General features: G+C 47.7%; 1 protein-coding gene across 5 annotated transcripts in view; it reads right to left on the reverse strand.

The window, feature by feature from the left end:
• The window catches only part of SNTG1 (syntrophin gamma 1), a 48,480-nt gene extending 26,176 nt beyond the window's left edge, over positions 1-22,304 (reverse strand). For 2 of the 5 annotated variants that reach the window (XM_081116323.1, XM_081116322.1), the window contains exons 1-4: positions 22,088-22,304; positions 6,244-6,297; positions 3,660-3,794; positions 1,564-1,620 (exon numbers count right to left, since the gene is read on the reverse strand). In XM_081116323.1, coding sequence (XP_080972449.1) covers positions 1,564-1,620; positions 3,660-3,794; positions 6,244-6,270 — 219 coding nt within the window. In that variant the 5' untranslated portion in view covers positions 6,271-6,297; positions 22,088-22,304. Of the gene's footprint in view, positions 1-1,563; positions 1,621-3,659; positions 3,795-6,243; positions 6,298-20,150; positions 20,607-22,087 lie in introns of those variants that run through there. The other 3 variants (XM_081116321.1, XM_081116325.1, XM_081116324.1) reach the window with 2 other exon arrangements.
• Between the last annotated feature and the right edge of the window lie 1,966 nt (positions 22,305-24,270).

The raw sequence follows: 24,270 nt of genomic DNA on the forward strand, positions 1-24,270 counted from the left end.
ATGATTAGTACGCTAAGGAATGCGAGATAGAATTTAAATAAACCTGTGGAAGTTTTTCACTAAGTATATAGTGTTCCCAGGAAAGGTATCTACCTGTTCAGAATTTTACTGTGACATCCAGTCATTAATAACAAGTGGCTTTGCCCTGGTTGCTGTGGCTCAGTGGTTAGAGCATCATCCCATGTACCAAAGGGTTGCAGGTTCGATTCCTGGTCAAGGATACCTACCTGGGTTGCAGGCTGGATCCACAGCCCGGGTCGGGCACATGCAGGAGGAAACCAATCCATGTCCTCTCCACACTGGTGTCCCTCCCTCCCTCTCTCTCCCTCTCTCTCTCTCCCTCTCTCTCTCTCTCCCTCTCTCTCTCCCCCCCCACTCTCTCTAAAATCAATGCAAAAAATATCCATGAGTGAAGATTAACAAAAAATAAAAAAATAACAAGTGACTTCGAAAGTGTTTACTTTCCAAATAAAGAACGACAGTGTTCACTAGGCATTTTCCTCCGCGTGTAGCAGTGCTGCCCACCGCAGGAGTTTCTGGCAGGGCCCCGCACACCAGAGGGTCATGTGTGTCCACTGTAGGGTTAAGTTGTTCTACGCTGGAGACTCAGTACTGACCGCTTTGCGTGCTAACGACTGGAGAGGCTCTTGTACGAGTAGATGCACAAAGCCAGTGTGCGATCCATGGTGGGAAAGGGGTAGCTATACCGAAGACATGTTCTCATCTGGTAAATTTGATACAATTAAAATTCAGTACTTTATTTTTAAAAGTTACTTGCTCGATCCTAGATTTTAATCCATGTATTTGTTTCAAATAAACCGGAGTATAAATAACCCAGAGAGGAGATATTGTTTGTGTTTCCCAAGTACAGAAGTACAGAGTTTAGAGATAGTTTTATATCTATAGATTACAGTTATTAAGAGGAAGGGCCTTGTCATCAGCTCTATGTGGGGTTTAGGCTCAGCTCTGCCACTTACAACAATGGGCAAGTTAAACTCTTTGTACTTAATCTCATTGCTTGTAGAGGGATAGCACTGGTTAGCTACTGTGCTAGATAGGAAACCCCAATGAAACAGAATATAAAGCATATGACACTTAAAGAACAGTTAATAAATATTAGCAACTATTGTTTATAAATGATAAGATTTCATTGGTAGTAAGTTCGGGTAGAATTAAACTAATACTTAATATAAGATCTCATTAGCACCAAACGTGTTCTTGCTCTGTTCACCAACAGGCCAGGATTTCCTGCTCTGGCTGGTTGAAGACTGTTGTGCGCACCGAAACACCACATTTGCTCGTTTAGACGAACCCAGATCAAAAAGTTAACTTGTTATATTCAATGCCAGGTGAGGCAGAATTTCCAAATACTTTTGTAAAATTTCTAAATCAAAAGGGGGGCAAGGTTCTATGACAACCTGCTTAGCTTACATCTCAATCCAAATATTGAGGAGTTTGCTATAGCCATGCTTGTCTAATTATTTACCGTACAGAAATCAAAATACACAAGAATGCAGCATTATAGGATGACTTTTGTAAGGACACACCGGAAACACAGGTTACCTTTATGCTTAATCCAAATCCACCTACAGTTTGTCTTCTAATGGTCACTGTTCTTTCCTGAAAGACAGGATTTTAAAAGTGGTTACCTCTTTATAAAACTGTATTTACACAACATATCCCTCCTCTAGGTTTTGTTTTTACTCATATATGTACATACACACACAGACACACGCACATATAATGTCAGCGCGGAGACTCCAAATCTTGCAATAAATGGAGTGTTTTGTAATTTTAAAATCAAACATTAATAATTTATTTGTCAAGATAAAAGGACTGTAGTGTTATTAAACAGCTAAACTTCTAAAAATGTATTCTTTCCAGTGAGTCTTTTGGACATATTTTGGAATAAACTTTTAAATCTCTTCTCATTTCCACATTATGCATTCTTGTTGTCTAAGAAATGACTATGTTTTGGTTACATCAAAGTAACTCAATGTCGATGGTAAATATTATTTTCCTCCACTAGGTTCTTATCTCTGTCACTACAAATCATATTGCTTATGGATGAGGTCTGTGTACATTAGTTATTTCAACTGCCAAATTTAAAAGCAATAACAGCATTTCAGTGTTGAAATACTGAATTTTACAAATTACAAAATTTTACTGATCTAGGACCTGGGCAATATATTTATTCCAGAATTATATAAATCATATTTCTTGAGTTAAAAAAAAAAAAAAGAAATGGAAGGGAGGGAGGGAGGAAAAAAGGGATCCAGCACTATTCTTTCCTTAACTAAAAGAAAGGATAATCGCATGGGAGCAATTTAATCTAACTTGACAGCAAGACCCATGATTCAGGATGATTTAAATGGTCTGTGACAAAAGAATAGTTAAGTCTGCAAAAAGGCCATTATCTTTAGTTAGTGAGGCCAATTGATTTAGGACCTGGTGTGACTCCCATAGGAAGTTAGTGGAAAGTTCAGTGTTACTCACCACCAATAAAACGCTCCTAGGTAAGTCCACCAATAAGCTAACAATCAAATCTCCAAGCTAAATAGCTACAAATGCCTGGGGACCCGGAAGCCAGCTGTTTGATCCCTGCTGTAATTTTCTTCTGGGATCGCACGTGGCAACAAAGTTAAGATGATGTCTTTAATATTATCAAGCAATAACTGATAAATTCTAAAACTTGTTCTGTTTTATAATAAAACCGTTCTGTTGAAGTTAATCTCATTTCGCCTAAGGATAGCTTCCAAGGTGGTACTTCAGTGCTAGCTAGAAGACCAATGAGTGTGATTGATCATTTATGCCTCTTTCTGCGGCTGGATTAGCAGCAGGGTAATATGTCAACTGCGTAGAGCATTAGACAGAACTTGCTGCAACACCCAGACATAATTCCATCAAGGAAGCCCCAGAATTACTCATGTACAACCCCCCGGTGCAAAGCAACGACACTGAGGTCAGTGGCCGCTGCCTAACTCCTCCTGCTTCCCAGACGCTAAAAGCTGAGTCCCACCTTTGCGCCACCTCCAAGCGTTCAAAGTGATGCCAGATAAACCCAGGGCCAGAAACAACGCCCTGCCAGGCACTCGGAGAGTAGCCAGCACTATTCTCAGTCAGTCCCCTGTGAGACAAGGTAGAATGCACACGCGTGGTCAGAAAATACAGGTGTCGCCCGGCCGGCGTGGCTCAGCGGCTGAGCATCGACCATGAACCCGGAGGTCACGGTTCGATTCCAGGTCAGGCCACATCCCTGGGTTGTGGCTCGATCCCCAGTAGGGGGCGTGCAGGAGGCAGCCGATCAATGACTCTCATCATTGATGTTTCTCTCTCTCTCTCCCTCTCCCTTCTTCTCTCTGAAATCAATAGAAACATATTCTTTTAAAAAGAAAGAAGATACAGGTGTCGCTCCAGTCACGTGAAGACAACTAGAGTCAATGAGACGCCCAACTGCAGGGGCATCTAAAGGTGTGGCTGTGGCCCCCAGTGTGGGGACTGATGCAAGGACCCTGCTCACTTAATAATGTGAACAAAGATTAAGTGCAGGATGATCGACTAGGCTCTAAAAGTAAAAGAAAATATATGAAGGCTGTTCTGTGAATAAATATTCCACTGAACAAGAGCAACACTCTTTACCAGAAGGAAGAGCGACTTACACCGGAGTAGAAAGGCTCCCCCGACACGCATATCACATCCTGCTCCTGGATCATCAGAATGTCTCTGGCCAGGTGCAGCCGGACTCTGAAAGGCTCCTGGTTACCATCCTGCAGCAAACAAACCCCTGTCTTTGTCTTCAGACAAAAAAACAAAACAGAGAAGATATTATACTGAGCTTGTAAATCGTAATCGCATAGCTTATTTACTGAAAGGCATGCTGAGTAACACTTAAGAGCTCCAGAAAACGCACTCCGATGAGTCTGAAAGTTAATATTAATGGAGGTGCGGAGAAAAAGGTAAATCATTTCAGGTAAAGTGGTCCCCGGGTCCCAGACGATGGGGACCATGTCAGAAAACCCACATACAGATTCGGAGAGTAAGGAGTGGAGTTTTTACACCGTGTTTGAAAAACAATGAACATTTTGTTTAATACTTACCTAACTATAAAGCTTTTGGAATAGCTTTATTGCGTTACAATTTACATTCTATACAATTCGACCCTCAAGCTGTCCCATTCAATGCGGGCTGGGTTTTTTTCGTATATTGAAAATTGTGCAGCTGCCACTAAATCCATTTCAGAGCATTTTCATTACTCCGAAAAGAAACCTATTACCACCCTTTCCCCAGCCCCTCCCTCGGCCTCAGCAACCGCACTAACCTGCTTTCTGGCTCTGTCGTGGGATTTTGGATCTGCAAACACACCTACTTAAACGCCTTCTCTGACCTCCACCAGTTAATCATCTCTAGTCACCAACACATTTCCACCCCCCCACCGTGCAGATGAGGGACTGCGGGTAAAGAGGTCACGTGCACTGCGTAATGCATGCCGAGGATTAAAACAGAGCCTGGTTGGAGAACTAAGTATTTTTGTTTCTTCAATCCTCACCTGAGGGTATTTTCCCCACTGCTTTTCAGAGAGAGTGGAGGGGGAGAGACACACCGACTGCCCGCCTCCCGCACCTGCCCCGACCGGGGCCTGGGATCGAGCCTGCGACCGAGGCACGTGCCCTTGGCCGGAATCAAACCCGGGCCCTTCAGTCTGTGGGCCGACGCTCTAACCACTGAGCAAACTGGCCAGGGAAAATTACATTTTTCTTAATATAGAACATACTTTTCTACATTTTTCACATGGAAAAGTCTCTCACGCTCAGGAAAGGGCGCTCTCGGGGCTCTCCGAGGTCGCACGGGGAAGACGGGGGTATAAAATAATACCAAAGCCACCTGAGCATAATTGAGCACATCTGTTGATTTTTTCACTGGGCAGTTCCATCGGGACATCCGCCCCCAGAGATGTAACGAAAGAAACGGCATTCCCAAAGACCGCTGCTCTGTCTCAACTGGAGGACGAGAGAGGGGCTTCTCCCTGCCAGTCCATAAAGGCGCTATTGCTGCACATCAGAGAGAGAGAGGACCACCCAGGGAGAGCGCCGGGGCTGAAAGAGCAATGAGGCTCCTCCCATCACCTCCCGGATGTAGGCAAAGCTTCATCCACTCAACACTCAAATAATGTGTGAAACGTCCCCTACTTATTAGATAGTTGCCTGGAACACAGAATTCAGACTTTGAGATTATACTTCGGTCCTGAGAGACAGAGGCAGTTTTTGTTATAATAATACAGGTTACAGTATTCCGTGCTTACGAGAGGTTTGTGAACAAGTAACTATAATGTAAGAAGCCGAAGCATTAAAAACATAGAGGCAATTTATTAATTTTCTGAACGAATTACGTTCTAAGCTATGAGTAAACGGTGACCAAATTTTTTTAAAGATATGTTTGCAAGAATTTTAACACGTGACATTTCGTGAAAAGAAAAAAGTTCACAAAGGTTGATAACAGAAGTTTTTGCTGGTTTGTTTTTAATTCCACAGGCAATCCAGTTATGGTTGTACTTTTCCTTGGGCTATTTATACACAATAAAAATATCTTAAACCTTTTAGGTCAATGTGAGAAATATTTTACGTATGAATGTTGGCATTTTACCTGAAGAATGAAAAGACGATGCTTTGAATATCCCTCGTTTAGTAAAAACGAGAGTATTTCTTCCAAAAATAGAACAGTTCCATTCCCTACAGGCCCCAGTCCATGCACTTTAACAGTCAAGTGACTGGCCTTTCATACCCTTGGGAGAGCAATGTATCACCAACTCATACTCTGGGGTCATGATAGAGAATCTGAATAGCCATATGTTAATAATTAAATTATATCGCAATACTTATGTAATATTGAGGTTATAAAATCCTAGAATTTTAGTGCTAAAGGGGCCCTTGGATGCCTTCTGATTCTAAGCGTTGCCGTGAAGGAGCCGCGTCCAGGGCTTCCACTGCCTGAAGCCGTGCGGCGCGCAGCCCACGGGCCTGACCAGCTGGCTCGCCCAGCTCTGCCCCTGCCCTCTGCGGGGGCCTGCGTGTCTGCGGCAGCCCCAGGCACTCTTGGGCTCTCCGGTTTTGCAGAAACAGACGCTACTCCGGAGATGAAATAAACCCGTGGCTCATCCCTCCACCTAAAGCAAAGGTTCCGCTGATACGAAAGGAGGCCGAGTGTTTCCTGCTCTGGAACCTGCAGAGCACCAGGCGCTTCACCTACCTCCTCACAGGGAGTCCGGAAATCCATGTGCTGTGGCCCCGCAGAGGACGTGGTCTGCAAAGAGAGAAAGGTCAGCGGGTGAGCGCCGCGCCACGTGTGGGAGAGGAGCGAGCTGGCCGCGCCGAGCAGTGACGCCGGGGCCGGCCGGCGGCTCAGGGCCGAGCGCAGGCCCGGGAGCCAGAGGCCGCCGGTTCGATTCCGGGTCAGGGCGCAGGCCTGGGCTGTGGGCTCGATCCCCAGCAGGGGCGGCCGATCAGCGACTCTCACCACTGATGTTTCTCTCTCTCTCCCTCTCCCTTCCTCTCTCTCTAGAAAAAGAAAAAAATCAATAAAAACATAATCAACAAAAAGGAAACAATGAAGCAGGTTCTGCGGGAAACCGCGCTTCCAGTCACCTGTGTGGAGGGCCTAATGGACGACAGACTGGAAGGGTCTGAACCCCTGCTTTGGAGGGGTGCAGACACACGGCAGGCCCCAGGGCGCGCAGACGCCACCGACACTCGAGTAACCTCTGCTCTCGCTAAGGTCTTAGCTCGCGCCCAACCTTCATTCTGAACCTCAGAACGAGTAATTAAAAGTTGTAAGGAGTAATTAAAAGTTGACTTTCATGTGGTTATCTCTTGCAAAAAGTTGACGAATCTTTCTCTTTTTAATTAAAGAGTTACACGCATGAATAATTCCCTCTGGAACTTAAAATTTTATTCACAAACAGGATGATGTAAGGAAACAAGTTATTCATCGGAATGAATAATATTAAGATAATTAGTGTGTAAAATATATATAATACAGATTCATTTTATGGTCACCATTAGTACCTAAATGGTGGATGTCAACTGAAATGTATAAAAATACATTTAAAGTTTATTTTTAAAAAAATGCTATTAGCGTCTCAATGATGTGATAACTCAATTAAACCAAGAGTTATCATGGAGAGGTGACACTGTGGCGCTGCAAAGATGCAGAGCCCGGAGAGAACGGCCGAGGTAAGTGAGCCCCGAGGGCAGCGGGCGGCCAAGTGCAGGAGGGAGGCTTTCCGCTCCTGGCAGGCACCCCCCCCCCCGCAGGACTTGCAGCAGGAGGCCACCGAGGCTCCTTCACCGTCCCCGTGGTGCGAGACCGATGGACAGGGATGTGGGGGTGAAACAGAGGAAGACGCTCCCCATGCTGTCCCCGGGTCATCCCCGTGGCCTCAGACAGAGCAGAGATGGGCCATTTACCAGCGCGTCCCCGAGGTGGGCCTGCAGGTCGTGGGCCTGGTTTTATTTCATCTGATGGCAGCAGACCCCGGTAACGAGCCGCTAGCGGACAAAAGGGCAAACTGGTGATAGAAATTATACTTTGATGATATAATTTACTTCATTTTATGGTGTCCACGGGCAAACTTTCATTAGCTTAATGGGATAAAACAAATACATTCGCGTTTGTCATTTTTATATTTTATCACTGACTTTTCCTTAAGTCAGCGATTTTCACCCTTTCTCATCTCATGGCACATGAACTAATTACTAAAATTCTGCGGCACACCAAAAAATATCTTTTCCGATCTGACCGAAAAATAGGTGTGACTTTGATTGGCTCACATGGGACGGCTACTGTTGTGTTGGCGGTTGTCATTGTTCCACTTGACAGTCTAAGGGAAGAGGCCAGTGCCCCTGGCTAACTAGTCAGGTGCCGCATGTTTTAGAAATTCTTCCAGCACACCGTTGGAAACCGCTGCTCTAAGTGGATGGCGCAAAATTGATCAAGTGATACTTTTCCTATATTGGGGAATAATTCCTCATCGTTTTATTAGGACCAGTGTGTTCTCTTAACTGTATATAAAACTCATTACCTCTTAAAGTAGAAGTGTTGCTTATGGGGTGGATTAAAGGCTGCCACGGATCTTCCCATGTTCTCCTGTAGGAACTGGGACCCATGTCCCGTCCCCTCCACCCCCCCCCAGATCTGGACAGTCCCTGGGACTACGCTGGACAACAGAATACTGAGAAAGTAAGCTGTGCTCATCTCTGCGTTTGGGACTTAAAACACGCATGGTATCTACTTGTCTCTTCTTTTGGTTTTTCTTGTCTCTTTAAAAATGCTCCCTTGGAGTTCTAAGGTTTCATGTAAGATCAGCAACTACCCACTAAAGGACTATATAGAACGTCTAGTGTCCATGAAAAGAGTGAAAAACTATCAAGGCATTAAGCCTGTGAGTAGTCATTTTTTTAAAAAAATGTATTTTTATTATTTCCGAGAGAGGAAGGGAGAGGGAGAGAGAAACCTCAGTGATGAGTCATCCACCGGCTGCCTCCTGCACGCCCCCTGCTGGGGATCGAGCCCGAAACCCTGGCATGTGCCCCGACCGGAAATCAAACCTCAATCTCCTGTTCAATGCTCAACCGCTGAGCCACACCGGCCGCGCATGAGAAGTCATTTTTGACACTCTAGACCAACCCAGCCACCAGCTGAACACAACTAAATTAAATTATTCATTTTCTGAATTCATTCTCTGTTCAGGTGAGTAAGCATGAAATTCAGAGCAGGATGTTCTTGGGCAGAGAACAAACTGATTAAACAGCAAGTTGCAGTATTGGCAAATATGTTCAGGCCCCAGTTACTCCGTACATATTCATCTGTTCGGGAAATAAGGAATATGAAAAGGACCGTTCAATTCCTCCGCCACCACCATCGTCATTGGCGGCACCATCACCATCACCATCTATTTAATACCTTGCTCTCTGTATCACCACCACCATCATCATCATCATCACCATCAAAAGGGGAAAAAGAATGAAAATATAATAATAAATTTTCAAAGAAACATCAAGAATAGTATTTGCCCAATTATCTGGGTACTTTGGTCTTGACACATAAAATGAACAATCACACCGAAGACCCACTAGGAAAAAAGCGCTGCGAAATGTGTGAGATTTATGTTCAATTAAACCTGTGTTCAGTTGAAAATAAGTTGTGGGAATTTAACAGATTTGATTCAAACCATTTTTCTCATTTGGAGCTTTAGAAATAAGTTTTAAAAACCAGACATTAGTGGGGAGACAAAGCAAAATTCTTTTCAGTTGGAAAGATTTGCAAAGACATGTTTTGTCACATTGCTGTGGAAAACAGAAGATAATGAAGTCTCCACAAGGCCCTATTTTTAACAGGCTTTAGAACTCACTGAAATAAATTGGGACCTATTTATAGCATTGCACCACGGATTCCAGCTCACACAGTCACCACAAGGTACAATACAAAGACCAATATACAGTCTGTGACACCCAACTTATAATTAATTTGTTTAGTTTTGATCTACTACAACTATGGTAGGTGCTGCAATAAAACCACACAAAAATCAGTAGCTCCTTGGATGGGATGCCGTCTTCCGGCCCAAGCATTACCTATCCAGGGTTCTTGGGACCCCAAGTGTGCCTCTGCTCCTACCAGCCCAGCCCTCCCCCCGCCCCCCCCACTGCCTGCCCCACCACAACACATAGCCCAAGAACCCTGTCCTTAGAACCACTCACCCAGCTACTTGGGAGCCCAGGACCAGCCTCCCCTGCATCTGATCCTTGTTGAACTCCTGTCCCATCTACACTGTCCATCTGCCAGGCTACTGCTTAATGTCTGACCGTTAAAGCCTCCGCACATCCTGTAGTTAGGGGCGGTCACCAGTGCCGTCCCCTATGTGTCCTTCTTTCTTTGTACCTCTGACCTCAACACCAACGCCAAAGAGGTTCCCATTTGTTTCCGCAGGTCCCCTTTACGAGAACCGGCTACAGCGCCCCAGAGAGGGCCAGAGAAACAGGGGGCAAGCTGGTGTCTGCCCACCTGCCACTGCTGTCCTCTGCCTGCAGTCCTCACATTCCCTCAAAGCCAATTACAAATTATTTTGTAAGAAGAGTAGAAACAATGTCATTTATCCTACAGGTTGACAGAAAAATCGAGAGCTGAATTTGGTACTTATTAAATGTGAGACTCCAACAAGCCACTGGATTCTCCTAAGCCCCAGTGTCGTCTTCCAGCAGAAGAGGACAGGAGTTCCAGGCTCAAGAGATAAATGTGAGCGAGCCAGGCAATCCCGGGCAAAAGCACCGCAACGGGGAGATGACTCAGCACAGGGTTTAATCAATGGGAGCTATTATCATGACTCTCTTTTACCCAGAGTGGGCAAATGGTATTACAATAATTTACGGCAGAATGTCTTACTCCCAGGAAGCCCACTCAAAGAATGTCACTGGAAGCGATGCAGGTTTTCTTTACCTCGGGTTTTTCATTTGCCAGGATATCAGTTACAGACACAGACCTTCAGCAGAACAGAAGGACAACATGGAAAATTCCGTTTCAGAAAGAAAGTGGGTCAGGATGCGGGAACGACAAGTGGCACCAAAAGGGATCCGTGTTTCTCCCCATTAGAAAGCACCAGCACGCTGGTTCCCACAGCCAGAGGTTTTCTCTCCTCGTGGGGCCTGCACCTGTGAGAGACAGTGGGGTGTGGGCTTCTTTCTGAAGTCCAATATTTAATGTTCATGTGGCCGAAAACGGTTGTTGCCTTGCAGACAACAGAGGATTGAGCTTTCTTTTAAAGAGGAAACGGCTCTGAAGGTGGGAGGGAAAGGCCAGCTGGGCCTCTGGAGCCTGCAGAAGACGGGAACCTGTACCAACGAGCTCTGAGCTGACTCAGGAGGTCGGCTTCCCACTTCCGCAGCTAATTTATTCTTGAGCAAGCCAGCAGCTAACGTATGGAAGCGAAGGTCCTGGTAACGCAGAAAGTTCCCAGGGTGGTCTGTTCATAAAGGTCTGTTCCTCTGCGCGTCACCCTTTCCCTTGCCCTTTCCCTGCCCTGTTTCTGTCACAGCTCCAGCCAAACGCGGCGACAGATCCCCCCATTTCCCTCATCGGTGGAACTTCCCTTTCTACCCAGAAATGGGCGAGCCGCGATCCTACTGCACCCGCAGAGGGTGCGGGAAGGGCCGCTGCTCATCTCTCGTCTTCCATCCAGGGAAACCCCACAAATCCGGAAAGTCTCACAGCCTGCGGGGGCGGACCAGGCCTCGGCCCACCGCTCCTCCCGGAGCTCGAGCCGCACCGCGGCCGGTCCCTTTCGCTCACCCGCGTGCGGCGCAGGGGACCTCTGCCCGCTGTGCCTGTGTGCGTGTGAGTGTGCGTGTGTGCCTGTGTGCGTGTGTGTGTGAGTGTGCCCGCGTGCATGTGTGTGTGAGTGTGCGTGAGTCCCTGTGTGCGTGTGTGAGTGCGTGTGTGCCTGTGTGAGCGTGTGAGTGTGCGTGTGTGCCTGTGTGCGTGTGCGTGTGTGTGAGTGTGCCTGCGTGCGTGTGTGAGTGTGCGCGAGTCCCTGTGTGCGTATGAGTGCGTGTGTGCCTGTGTGAGTGAGTGTGTGCCTGTGTGTGAGTGAGTGTGTGCATGTGTGTGCGCCTGTATGTGCACGAGTGCACGCACGTGTGTTCCTCAGAACAACTCGTGGTGCCATTAGCATCATAGCATCTCATAGCTTTAAAATGCTCTAGACATCAACATGTCCAATCCACTCAAAGATCATGTAACTTAGGCTCAAAGAAAGCTATTTTTTTCAAAGTCCTTTTTTGTAACTAGTGTAAAAAGTGTGATTAAAAAACCTGTATATTAACAGTCAAATCGGTATATTTACTGTAATTGGCCTTAAAACATGCAATTTAACTCTCCATTATCTAATTCCTAAACAATTAAATAAATATCAGCAAAGATTTGCACTTTCTAATAATAGTGTTATTTGCACTTCTTGGTCATGTGCCCTTGGCCGCAGTGACTCTCTCTGTGCCTCAGCGGTATCAAAGTGAAACAGGGTTCAGAGGACTCATTTAGATATTTTATTTAAAACCTGGATAGAGTAAGCACTCAGTTAATGACACTTTTAAAATTTTATTTCTAAGCTCACTGATTATTTTTCCTTTCGCTGGCAAAATTTCAGTGCTTTCATCTTTGACGTATTTGCTGTAGCCTAGTAGGAAGACAAATTAGATGTCAGTAAACCTAATTTTTATTCTCACTTTGACCACTAATTACTGTGTAAAATTGGAGCAAAGACATGTCTTTCTCGGTCCATATTTCACTGTCCCCCCAAATGAAAGTGTTGGAATAAAGTCAATATTACCTGCCAACTCTAAGATTACAAGAGTCTTATGAATAATTGAAGAAAAATAGCTCTGGTATTGTCTAGACAGCAGGTTTATATCATTTTAAACTGAAAACAAAGTGTGATGCGAGCACCTTGCAAGTGAAGAAATGCGGTTTCCAAACAGTGACACCATTTTTGCAATTCGGGGAGAAATCCCCATCTCGGAGCCTCGAGAAATGAAGAAGGCCTGGGGAGCATTTAGCATAACCCACATTGGGCAGGTGGCAAAGGAGAAACCGGGCGGATTTCTACACGCCAAGTCAAACCCAACTGCCCAGACATTCCCTTCGTGATTAAATTTACCATCTTGAGAAAGAAAAATATCTCTCTTTCACAAAACAAACACTGAGATATTAATAAGTTGCCCTTTACTTGACTGGCAAAAATAAAATAAAAAAATAGCATTGTCCCTGAATTCCTGACTTCATTTGAAAATAAAAAATAAAAAAGAATAGCCGAAATTTCAGTGCCCGTCAAAACTGAAGGAGGAACAGCATATACAAGGCCAACGGCACTTGTTCAAAACCTTTACAGGTGTGATTAAAGCTGGAAATAAACTGTTTACTTTATCAGTCATACATCATGGGACATGTGAGGTGGTCAGTAATATATTTAACTTCATTTCAACAGAAGTTACGCAGCTGACACTTAAGATTTACTTAGAGAGGATCAGTGATAAATATCCAATGAAACCGGTTGTCCTCTGAGCTTCCATTTGAGGCCAAATGTTCCAACAGTAACGGAACTGTGCTTGAGAATTAATAATCGCATCAGTCATAATTACAGCCATGAAAACACTGGTGGAACAGGGTAGCTCAATTACCCAAAAGGACGTGTCAACAGGTGCCCCCTCACGCTGTTGGAACTACGGCAGTCTCGGACCACACGAGCTACCCTTGAGCGCGTGGAATTTGGGCCTCTCCCTATCACAGCTGAAAAACTCAAACACCACAGACATCCAATGAGTCCACCTGTCACACATAATGCTCTTTTTTTTTTTTTAAGAACCGCATATCTGTCCCAACTAATATCACATGGATTCATGCCCATAAGAAAAGAGAAAGGCAGTGGCCTTCTCTTAACAAGACCAGTGAATTATAGACTAAGCATAAGGGCTGGGTTACATTTAGTCCAACACACAAGGATTGAGTATTCATTATTAATTTGCATTTAAGCTGTAAATCACCCTTGTTGTGTGCGGAAATAGCTTAACGGTACCTTTTCCCCCCATGTTGACGGTGATTCTGATCTATGTCCGTATAAATGTCTACTCCCATTTCAAAGGGCTCATTAGCAACTCCGGCGAACATGCCAACTGGCTGCCTCGCAACCACAAGCCAACCGCCAGCCCTGTCCTAGGAAGGGCAGCTTCTAAAATCATCAGGCCTAGAGACTGTGGCTTTACACATTGATGGTGTCGGGACGAAGGACAAGCGCAGGGCTTCTTTCCGTTTGGCCTGGGAAAGCTTTGGGACCAGGGAGTGAAAGCCAATGAGGGAGAATCGGTCCACTTAGGACGTGGGAAATACGGTCCTCAGAGGCTCCGGAACATTTGAAGAAAGGGCGCCTAGATCTTGGACGACCTAAGGGGCAAATAAATGGATTGGTCTCCTCTGTACCCGGAGCCTGGGGATACGTCAGAATTTATAGTTAAGGCAGCTGCGGAGAGGGTGGCTTCTTTAGCACCTCAACAAAAGACTGACAGCCTTCCGGCCTCGAGGAGCTCCTTCATTTTTATTGGTTTTGCTTAAGAGGCAGAGCTGAGCTTTAAGTGTCTATCATGAACAGCAGAGTGAAATAAGAATCTAGAGAGAGGGGAAATAACCAGAATGGGTTTTTACCCAATTACTGCTGTTGGAGGAGATGAAGGACATCTGAACCAAAAATATAGTGAGTACGTAAGGAGATTCGAGTACAGCACTCAGAGGTCCAGGGAATACATTCCCAACTGTGCCAAAGCTTATCAATCACGCGAGAAAACAAGAATTCCAAGTGCCAGTGCAAAGAAGATAAATTCGAATGAGCCATTCTGGAAGAGAGTCTGACAGCACTTAATAAAATTAAACATGTGAAAACCTTCAGAGCCAGCATACCCATAAGGAAATAGGAGACACACGCAGGGCGCTTATTCCACTGCTGCGCACCGCGTATAGTAGCGCAAAGCAATCTGTGGGCCCACCTCGAGGGACAGGTGGGTGAAGTACGGGAGGTCACCAGGACTGAGCACCGCGCATCGCTCACAAACAACTGCTGGGGGCGCAAACAGAACAAGACAGCGCGGAACCATTTGTAAGAATTCATAACACACGCAAAATAAGTTGCCCACTTTACAGCAATAGCTTCATATTTAAAAAGTCCTTCATCCACATGGTCCGCTAGCCTCCGTGAGGCGGAGGCTGAGCCGAGGAGACTCTCAAGAGGCTTTCTTGCCTCTGGCTTCTGCTTGGATGAAGCCAGTGAGCGGCAGCTGGAGGAGATGGGAGGGCTGAGAAAGGGGTTCCGGGGTGCCCTCAGGTGCCCTGCCTATGAAGTCCTTGGGGTGGCTAAATTCCTCTCCAGGAAAACCCAAGTCCTGGCAGGCAGCTCTATCCATAAAGTCACCTTCTCTGGGATTAGGTGGGTGCCCCTTCCGACGCTCTCCGGTGGGACACTGCATGTTCTTGTTTTTCCGTATCTCGCCCAGACTTTGAAGTAATCTTTTTCTTACACTTCCTTCAAATACCTGGTTCGGCGATGAAGTCTCCCGTCGGGACACTGACGGAATTAATGAATTAATTTCCTGTCGTGAAGTCCAAGAACATAACAGAAGGAAGGGAGAGAGAGGGAGCAGTAGAGCAGTTATTGTGAATCCTGACTATGTAGCCAAGATTCTCATCTTGAGCATCCAACTTAATAAACATGCGTCGTGTTTCTCCATCTATAAAATGGAAATTATAATTGTTATCTACCTTCTAGGATTCTTGTACAGATTGAGTTAGATATGGCACGCACACGCTGAGCTGACATTGTTGTTTTGGAACATATCATGGGAATGATTATACATATGATTATAGAGACAGACGGGCTCAGCTCGTGAACTGCTCTGCAAATTGTGCCAAGGAGTTACTCTGTCAGTGACGGGCAGCCAATTAAGGTTAGTAGTCAAGGCCATGTAAAGATCAGGATTTGTGTTTTAGAAGATAAACCTAAGAATGTCATGGATTTAAAAGAAGTCAGGGGACCAATTAGGAGGCTGCTAGCATAGCCATGGAGGGAGGAAGGCAAATGCAAAGTTAAACACAGGGTGGAATTTAAGACTGATTCCTGCTAGGGTGTGAAATAGAAGGTAGAGAGACAGAGTCAGTGACTATACCAAAATTACAAGCTTGCAACTGTAATCACAGAGGAAACTGAAATAAGAGAGGGAGGTAATAAAAGAGAGGGGGGAGGAGAGAGAGGCGAGAACACAGTGCCTTCAAGAGAGCGGAACAACTCTCTAAAGAGAAATGTAAAAATAAAAAAAAAGTCACATAGTGCATTTGGTTGCTATTTTTCTTAAGTCCCTATTTGATTATAGTTTCTCTTGCCATATATTTATTGAAAAAGCCTGGCCATTGTCCTAAACGTTCCCCATTCTGGGTGCAGGTGATCGAATCCTAGTTGTGTTACCACTGGGGAGGTTGAGGGAAGGCTTCACAAGAGTGCGGTTGGCCCGGGGGGGGGGCAAGGACAGGGTGTAGGGGGTCAATGGGGGGGAAGGGGGGACATCTGTAGTACTTTCAACAATAAAGATAAATTTAAAAGAAAATCTCTGCAAGTTCTTTTGAGTCTATAATTATTTTAAAATAAATACAAAGTTAAAAAAAAAGCACTGTTTTCCTTAGCTGCATCTATGATGAGCATTAATCCCACTTCCTGGGAATGTTGGAAGACTTAGAACTTACCACTTCTCTACTTCTTAACATCCTAGGCTACTAGCTTACCCTGAACTATGGTTCCATAAAGAGATATTCATTGAACAGTATTCAGTTCTCCTTTACTGTTCTTGGAGTATCATCATTGATTAAACCATGATTGACATTTCTATTACAACTCAGTCATAAACTAAATTTGAATCTTTAACAAATTTCAGAAGTTTTCTGAGAGTCAACTTCCTAGCATGATAGTCTGTGACTACGTTTCCTACTCTGCCTTGTGATTCTAAATATCCTAGCTTTATCGTATTAGACGCCAGGTTTCTTGAGGTCAGAAGCCAAGGTTAGTCTTTAAAAGTAACTTATACTGAAAAAAGAGCAATCTACACTGCATCATTCTGCATGCTGAGGTGGCCTGCCAATACTTGTGCAAACAGACGCTGGTGAGCTACGAGTTGTGTTTGCTTCTGTTCACCCATATTCTGACCACTTGACATTGAAATTTAGAATTTTGGCAACGCCTGCAAAGCAAGTGTTGAACACAGATACTTTCTTTTTTTTTTTAATCATCACCCGAGGATATTTTCCCCATCGCTTTTTCAGAGAGAGTGGAAGGGAAAGAGAGGGAGAGAGAGAAACATCGACGTGAGAGAGACACATTGATTGGTTGCCTCCCGCATTTGCCCTGGCCCGATCAGGCCTGCAACCGAGCTACATGCCCAGGTCGGAATCAAACCCAGGACCCTTCAGTCAGCAAACCGGTGCTCTAACCACTGAGCCAAACGAGCTAGGTCTGAACACAGATTATTTCTAACAAACTATTTTTTTCTACCAAGTAAAATTCACTTTTATTTATGAAAGACTTAAGAATTTAAAATGGTTGAAATATATCTTCATATATTAATACATGAATCTTGTTTTATAATTCTGTATACTGTATAAATTTAAGGAACTTCCAGCTTCTCTATCATTTAAATAAATAAAATTGTTATTGGTTTACCGGAGCTGGTAGATACACTAATCCCATTCATTAAAGTTGAATCTTCCTTGAACTTCCTTTCAAAACACCCTAGAAAATTTCAAAAGCCCGAGTATTATAGGAACACATCTATTCCTTTAACAATCTAATACACAGATGTAATGATGTTCTATAATGTGTTGAATTAGTATCATCTGTTAAACATCCATTGCTAATTCACTTTATAACGTGCTTTATTAAAAGTCATTAAAACCTGCAGCTGCATCCCGTAATCATTTCCTAAATATAAAGACTGCATTTCTAAATGCTCTCCTTGTTCAAAATCCTGCCATACACTCACAAACTCTTTGTTAGACGCCAGAGAGCTTTTATTCTTTACAAAAAGAAGTGCTAAGTAATTCATCAGATGCCAAACATTTTTTTTTTTTTTGGTCACATATCAGCCTTGTTCCAAAGTGCTCAACCTTTATGTTCACCAAGAATAGTTATAAGATAGTCTTAGATGGATACTCAGGACTTTTATCTAGTTGAGAGCCATCTTGCTTCTCAGATTCAACCTCTTAATACGTATCCTTGATAAACCTGTAAAAACACAGAGATTCGGCTCAGCTGAGCACACTGAAGCAAGGCTCCTAGGACAATATTCTGGAGCTACACTTTGGGAGAAGAAACTGCATTCATTTGGAGTTTTGTTAATTCCGTTCAGGAGGAAGTAGCCCACTGGGGGCTTTCAACGCTTGTGTAAATAATATAAATGATTCCAAGGCCTCGTTCAATGGTTTATTCTATGATTAGACTTCTAGTATACATATCCAAAACAACAAGTTCAGGAAAACAAAGTCTGGATAAAACTTAAAGAAATTTAACTTTCACACAAACAATTAAATTGTGTGCAATCGGGTTGCTGCAGGTCCCACTGGCCAGCCACACTCATTAGCTTACCTGCCTGAGCCCTGTAGGCATTTGAATTTACCGTCTATGCAAGGATATGTGAATTAGAGTTACTTATTTCTATGACTAAATCCCCAAAGGGGTTGGGCAAAGGGAACTTCTGCTCTGCACAGTTTCAGGCACCCACAGGGAAAGCCTGCCCTCTGCGCCGCGGGGAAGGCAACTGCGGCCGCGTGCCCACGGGCCCACCTCCTAGATCACATTCTCCGCTTCCATTCTGAGGTGCCAGCCTCGAGAGTCTACACTAATTAATTGACAACCAAAATATCAGCCGAGCAATATGCCACACGTCTCCTGCAGCGTCATTAATTACTCCACGAGGCAGTTTCACCTTCACATCTGTCAGATTAGGGGGGGGAAAATTGCGTCGTGTTAGGAGCACATCCTAGGTCTCCTAGGAAGGAATCCAAACCCGTGTACATCTCCTCCCCCTCAGATGACCATTTCTGACCTATATAGAGCAATACAGCCGCCAAGCAGCTCAGCGGCATAGATGCCCCTGCTCCCTTTCTGCTCCACAAGGAGGTTCACGTAAGTGGTAAAGGACAGTTGGGAATGATTGTTCCTCGGAGTGTACTTGCTCCTCTCGGCCAATGCAAAACAAGGGCCCATCAGCCTACCAACAAATACATCTTAACTGCCTTGGGATTTGGGGGCTGACGATGAAAAAGAGGGTAAGTGAGGACATGTACTAGGAGTATTTCATTATCATTTAGACGTCCTATGAAATTAAAAGAAAAAAAGAAGGAACCGTAACTTTTCAAAGGGGCAAATTCTTCCCACGGTGTTGGTTATACAAATAGCATCGTATGCGCTGACATGGTCGCAAGAGTCCACCCAAAGTCAGCGCTCTCCACAAAAGCGAATGTGCACCGTGGAACTGATGGGGGCCTTGGCGAATGTCAGGCGCGGGCTATGGATCTGAGCAGCCCTTTACCCAGGGAGACCTTTTTACTAAAGCAGAATGCTTACCAAGGTCGCAGGGAAAGCTGGTAGTTTTAAAGCTCCAGGGGAAGACTCCAGAAAGGAGAACCACAGAAAACAGACTTAATGAACACTTCAAAGTTTATGGTTTGCCAAGAACCTGCTTTCCTCTCCCGCTGTTTGGGTTTCAGTGACAAATTTGTTTTGTAGAACTAAGAAGTCAGAACGCCATCAGAAGCTGGTCCACTAAAGGTCCTCGTTCTCTGCACCCTGGCGGGTGTGGTTTGAGCGAGCAGTCTTAACCTTTAAAAGGCAGGGAAGACTGCTAAGTAAAAATGTGTGTATTTCTTTAGTTAAGACTCTACAGGTGTAGGTGTTCTTGGGTGTTCAGGATGAGAGAGTCACTGATCCGCCGCCTCCTGCACGCCCCCTACTGGGGATCGATCCCGAAACCCCAGCATGTGCCCTGACGAACCAAACCTCCCTCTCCTGGGTCCTAGGTTGATGCTCAACCGCTGGGCCACACCGGCCAGGCTCTACTTGAAACTTTTTGAATTTCGTTTACTATGTAACACAGACAAGATCGCTTTAAACTGCATGCATAAGACAAAACAAAACCAAAAAAACCCAAAAACCCTCTTAACGGAAAGGCCAGATTTTGGGAAAACAAGACATACATAAACTAAAAAATATGTTAGGTCAGCAAGATAAAAAATACCCAACTAAGAGTTTCCTGTAATTATATAACCCAATATACATAATAATTTCTATTATTCTTGTCATATAAGGGACTTCCGAGAAATGAACGACTCAACAATAAAATATTCAACTATGTGATCAGGCGAGGTTTCCTAAGATTATGACGCAGGAACAATCGTTTAAAAACCAAATTGCTTATCTACTTAATCCATAAGGAAAAATAACACTGTATATAAACTTCCTGTGAAATTCTAGGGGGGAGGGGGGAAGTAGTGTTGTAAATAAGCAGAAAAACAGTGTTACCACTTACCTGCCAGGTGAAGAATGAGGTCTTTTCGTTTCTCTGGGTAGTTCTGGAGCCTCCTGTCACAAAGCGATATCCAGGGACAGCTGCGGTCGCCTCATGAACCGTGTTTATTTCCAAGAGCGCGGGGCTTGGAGCGTTTCCCCTCCTACCGCGGGGCCCATGGCTCTGGGGGCTCCGGAGGCCTTCGGCGTCACTCGTGGGCTTGCATGTCCCCCGCAGCTGCTGCTGCTGCTGCTGCTGAGAGTTTCACGGGTGGGCCCAGCGCGCTCCTCGGGGCCCAGGCCGGTAGTTGTGGCAGGTGGGGAACAAGTTATCGTCCCTCTGTTGAAAAGGGGGGTTGGGCACGAGGGGGTACCGGGAGCCCCCCCTTCTAAATGCGGGGGGCGGAGAGGCGGGCTGCGGGCGCGGCGGAGGGCAGCGGGCGCGCGGGCGCGCGCGCGGGGCTGCGGCCGGGTCGGGGGGCGCTGTCCATCCCTCGGGTCCTGAAGTCTGCGCCCGGAACCCCGCCTCCAGCCCGGCCCCGGCGCCTTCCTCCGCCGCGCCCGCGATAGGGCTTCCCCGTCGGCCGGTGTCCCCTCCGCGGCGCCTTCCACCCGCGCGGGGGTCGGGGTCGGCCGCTTCGCCAAGACAACACCCTCGCGCCTACTCGGCGGCACCGGCTCCGGCTGCTACTTGACGTTGGAGGTGGGAATCCGTGGAAACGCACGCACAGGCGCAGGAGGCGGGGGGGGGGCGAGAGAAGAAATGAATACGGATTATGTGCCGTGGAGCAGCCGGGCCCCGTGGGTCTCTCATTACATAAACCGGAAAGCGGCTGCTTGGGAAGATCCTGCAACCCCGGCCATGAGTGAGGCGGGGGCCGCGTGTACAGCCCGGGGCACCCCCTTTGAAACCCCTAGTTCAGACACAGTAAGGAGGTCGTGGATTCTGCTCTGACCCTCCGAGAAAAAAAACCCGCCAGGTCACTGTAGAATCATCATCGTCATCAAGCGAAGGAGAGAAAAGGCATCTCGGCGTCGCTACCTTTTCAGACGCAGCTGCACGGGCTCCGGATCCCGGCCGAGCAGCCGGGAGGAGCCCGCGGGGCGCCGTCCTCCGGGCGTCCGCGCGCGGGGCGGCGGCAGGGAACAGCCGGCGCGCCGGGGCCTCCGGAGGCTGCGCCCCAGGGCGCGCGCCCGCCGCCCACAGCCCCGGCTCCTGCGGGGGGGGGTCTGCTTGCACAGAGGAAATGCACCAAGTCACCCCCGCCCTTCTAAAGCCAGAACAACTCCCCGCGGGCCCGGCTCCCGCTCTGCGCCCCGGGCCCCCGGTGCCGGTGCGGAGCCTGCGCCCTCCCCAGGTCCTGCGGGCTCGGCGCGCCCGCCCCGTGCAGACCCCGCTCCTGTCCGCTCCGCCTGCTTCCAACAGCCGAGCGGGAGGAAGGGTTTGCGGGGGTGGCCCCGCGGGCAGCCGCCGAGGGCTCCGCCACCCACACCCCGCAAGGGGCGCAGACAGATGCCCGGAGGGCGAGACTACGGAACCGACGCCGGAACTGTTGGAAAACTGATCAAAATCACGTCTCCGAGGGCTCTGGGCAGTGAGGGGGGAAAATGTCCTGATGTACTGTCTGGGGGTGCGGGGGTGCGGGGGTAGAGAGACACCCCGCTTTGTGCAGGCGGCAGGATAGCGGCGGGCGCTGTCTCTGGCCTCCCTTCCCTGCGAATTCCTCAGATGGGGAGGCGGCAGAGGTGGGGTTTTCCTTCCTCGGGAGAACCGGCCACGGCGGTGAGCTGCCCCCGCCTCCTCGGGGGTCCCTGCTCCCCCAGGTTCGCGCGGCGCGGCAGAGGCGAGGCGAGCTAGGCCCGCGGGGGCGCGGCGGCCGCCAGGGCGCTGCCAGGCGCAACGCCATGGCACGGGGGTCGTTTGGGAATGAAAATCAAACAGGCAGGTTATTTACTCACAGGAGAAGTCCATGAAGTCCATGTTTTCCCGAGACCGAGGCGTTTCGCTGCCGCACCGATGCCTTCACATCCCCGGGCTGGCCAGCAGCCGGCACGGCCCGCTTCCCGGCTCCGGCTCCGGCTCGGGCTCCGGCTGGAGGCGGCCGTGCACCGCGCTGGACTCGCTGGAGCCGGCGAGCGCCGTGTGCAGCTGCGTGTGCAGCAGAGTGCGCCTCGGTGTGCGCCTTGGAGCTGCGCACGCGGCCGCGCGCGCCTTGGAGCTGCACACGCGGCTCTTTCTGTGCGCCTTGGAGCTGCACACGCGGCTCTTTCTGTGCGCCTTGGAGCTGCACACGCGGCACTGTGAGCCTTGGAGCTGTGCACGCGGCTCTCTCTGTGCGCCTTGGAGCTGCACACGCGGCTCTCTCTGTGCGCCTTGGAGCTGCACACGCGGCACTGTGAGCCTTGGAGCTGCACACGCGGCTCTTTCTGTGCGCCTTGGAGCTGCACACGCGGCACTGTGAGCCTTGGAGCTGTGCACGCGGCTCTCTGTGCGCCTTGGGGCTGCACACGCGGCTCTCTCTGTGCGCCTTGGAGCTGCACACGCGGCACTGTGAGCCTTGGAGCTGTGCACGCGGCTCTCTGTGCGCCTTGGAGCTGCACACGCGGCTCTCTCTGTGCGCCTTGGAGCTGTGTGCAGCCGCGCGCGCCTTTGGCAGTAGCCCCTGTCAACTTTCTTCGCTCGCAGGCCTTTATTTTTTTTAGGAAGGAGGAAGGGAGAGAGAGAGAGAAAATCAATGGTGAGAATCATCCATGGGCTGCCTCCTGCACGCCCCCTGCTGGGAATGGAACAGTGACCCCCGGGTTCATGGGTCCACGCTCAACCACTGAGCCACACCTGCCCGGCTCTCACAGGCCTTTGGAACAGAGGCCGTGTCAGGAGGTGTGAGGGGGTCGCTCAACCCATGTCTGATAAGGCCCCCTGACCTCATGGGGACACGGAAACCTAGACTAATTTGGAAGGGCTGTGTTTTGCTTTAGGGCCCTTGTGAAGATAGATGGATCGGGATGGTGGCAAATGAACTCTTCCCTTTCCCTTAGGCAAATGCAGACAAACGCATGCTTCTTGTAGCCGCATAAGCAAGTACTTGTCATCTGTGCAAATACGGTTCAGAAAGCGCAGGGCTTCCGTTGGAGGGCTGAAACAGACCTCCCTGTGTGAGGGCTCCTCCTCTGGTGCCACCCCCCTGCAGCAGAGGGGCCTTTCTCCCCGGAGTTTAATGCTGGGTGCTCCCTGCAGTTGACTGAATTGATTGTTTAAATTACTCTCTCCCAGAATGCAGAAGCAAGGATAATCGCAGAAATATAACACACCAAATAAAATAAGAGCATTTAAGTGAGGCACGGGGTACCAGGAGGTTCCTAATTAAATGCATCGGCACTTGATTACTCAGACCTCGGGGAACACATCATCTCCTCCTGAGTACTGGCCTACGTTGACGGCAGTCTCCCTCTCTCTCCTTCTGCCAGTGAGAGAGAAAGAGAGTTGATTGCCTGCCAGTGTGGCTCAGTGGTTGAGCATCAACCTATGAACCAGGAGGTCACCCTTGGATTCCTGGTCAGGACACATGCTGGGGTTGCAGGCACCATCCTCGGTAGGGGGCGTGCAGGAGGCGGTAGATCAACGACTATCTCATCATTGATGTTTCTCTCTCTCCCCCTCTCCCTTCCTCTCTCTGAAATCAATAAAGACAGATTTTTTTTTTAAGTTTCAAGTAAAGATGTGGTGAAGAAGGAAACTATTCAGGGCACACAGCTCAATTAGGAAGCAGCCAGGCTGTGGGAGGGCCCTGGGGCAAGGAGGCCTCGGGGCAAGAAAGCCCTAGAGCAAGGCCCCTCTCTAGCTAGACAGCCCTGCCCAGTCCCGGTCCGCTTCACTGGGTCCTGGCAGCTGTCTTCCGTGCTTCAGCTGCAGCTGGGGAAATGCAGTCTTTAGTGAGAAGGGAAAGTGCACTCCTGGAACTGGAGGAGACCTGCCTTTATATAGACAGAAATCCCTGCCCCTGGACCCTGATTGGTCCATCCTTATGGAAATGAGGACTCCAAATCCTCCCAGTTTGTTTGAAAAAGCACTGTCCTGATTGGACAGAATGGAGATGCTCTGAATGGAGGATATGCTTTTTCATTGATTCTAGAGAGAGAGA

This window comes from Miniopterus schreibersii (genome assembly GCF_964146895.1).
Source record: "Miniopterus schreibersii genome assembly, chromosome: 17".
NCBI classification, from domain to species: domain Eukaryota; kingdom Metazoa; phylum Chordata; class Mammalia; order Chiroptera; family Miniopteridae; genus Miniopterus; species Miniopterus schreibersii.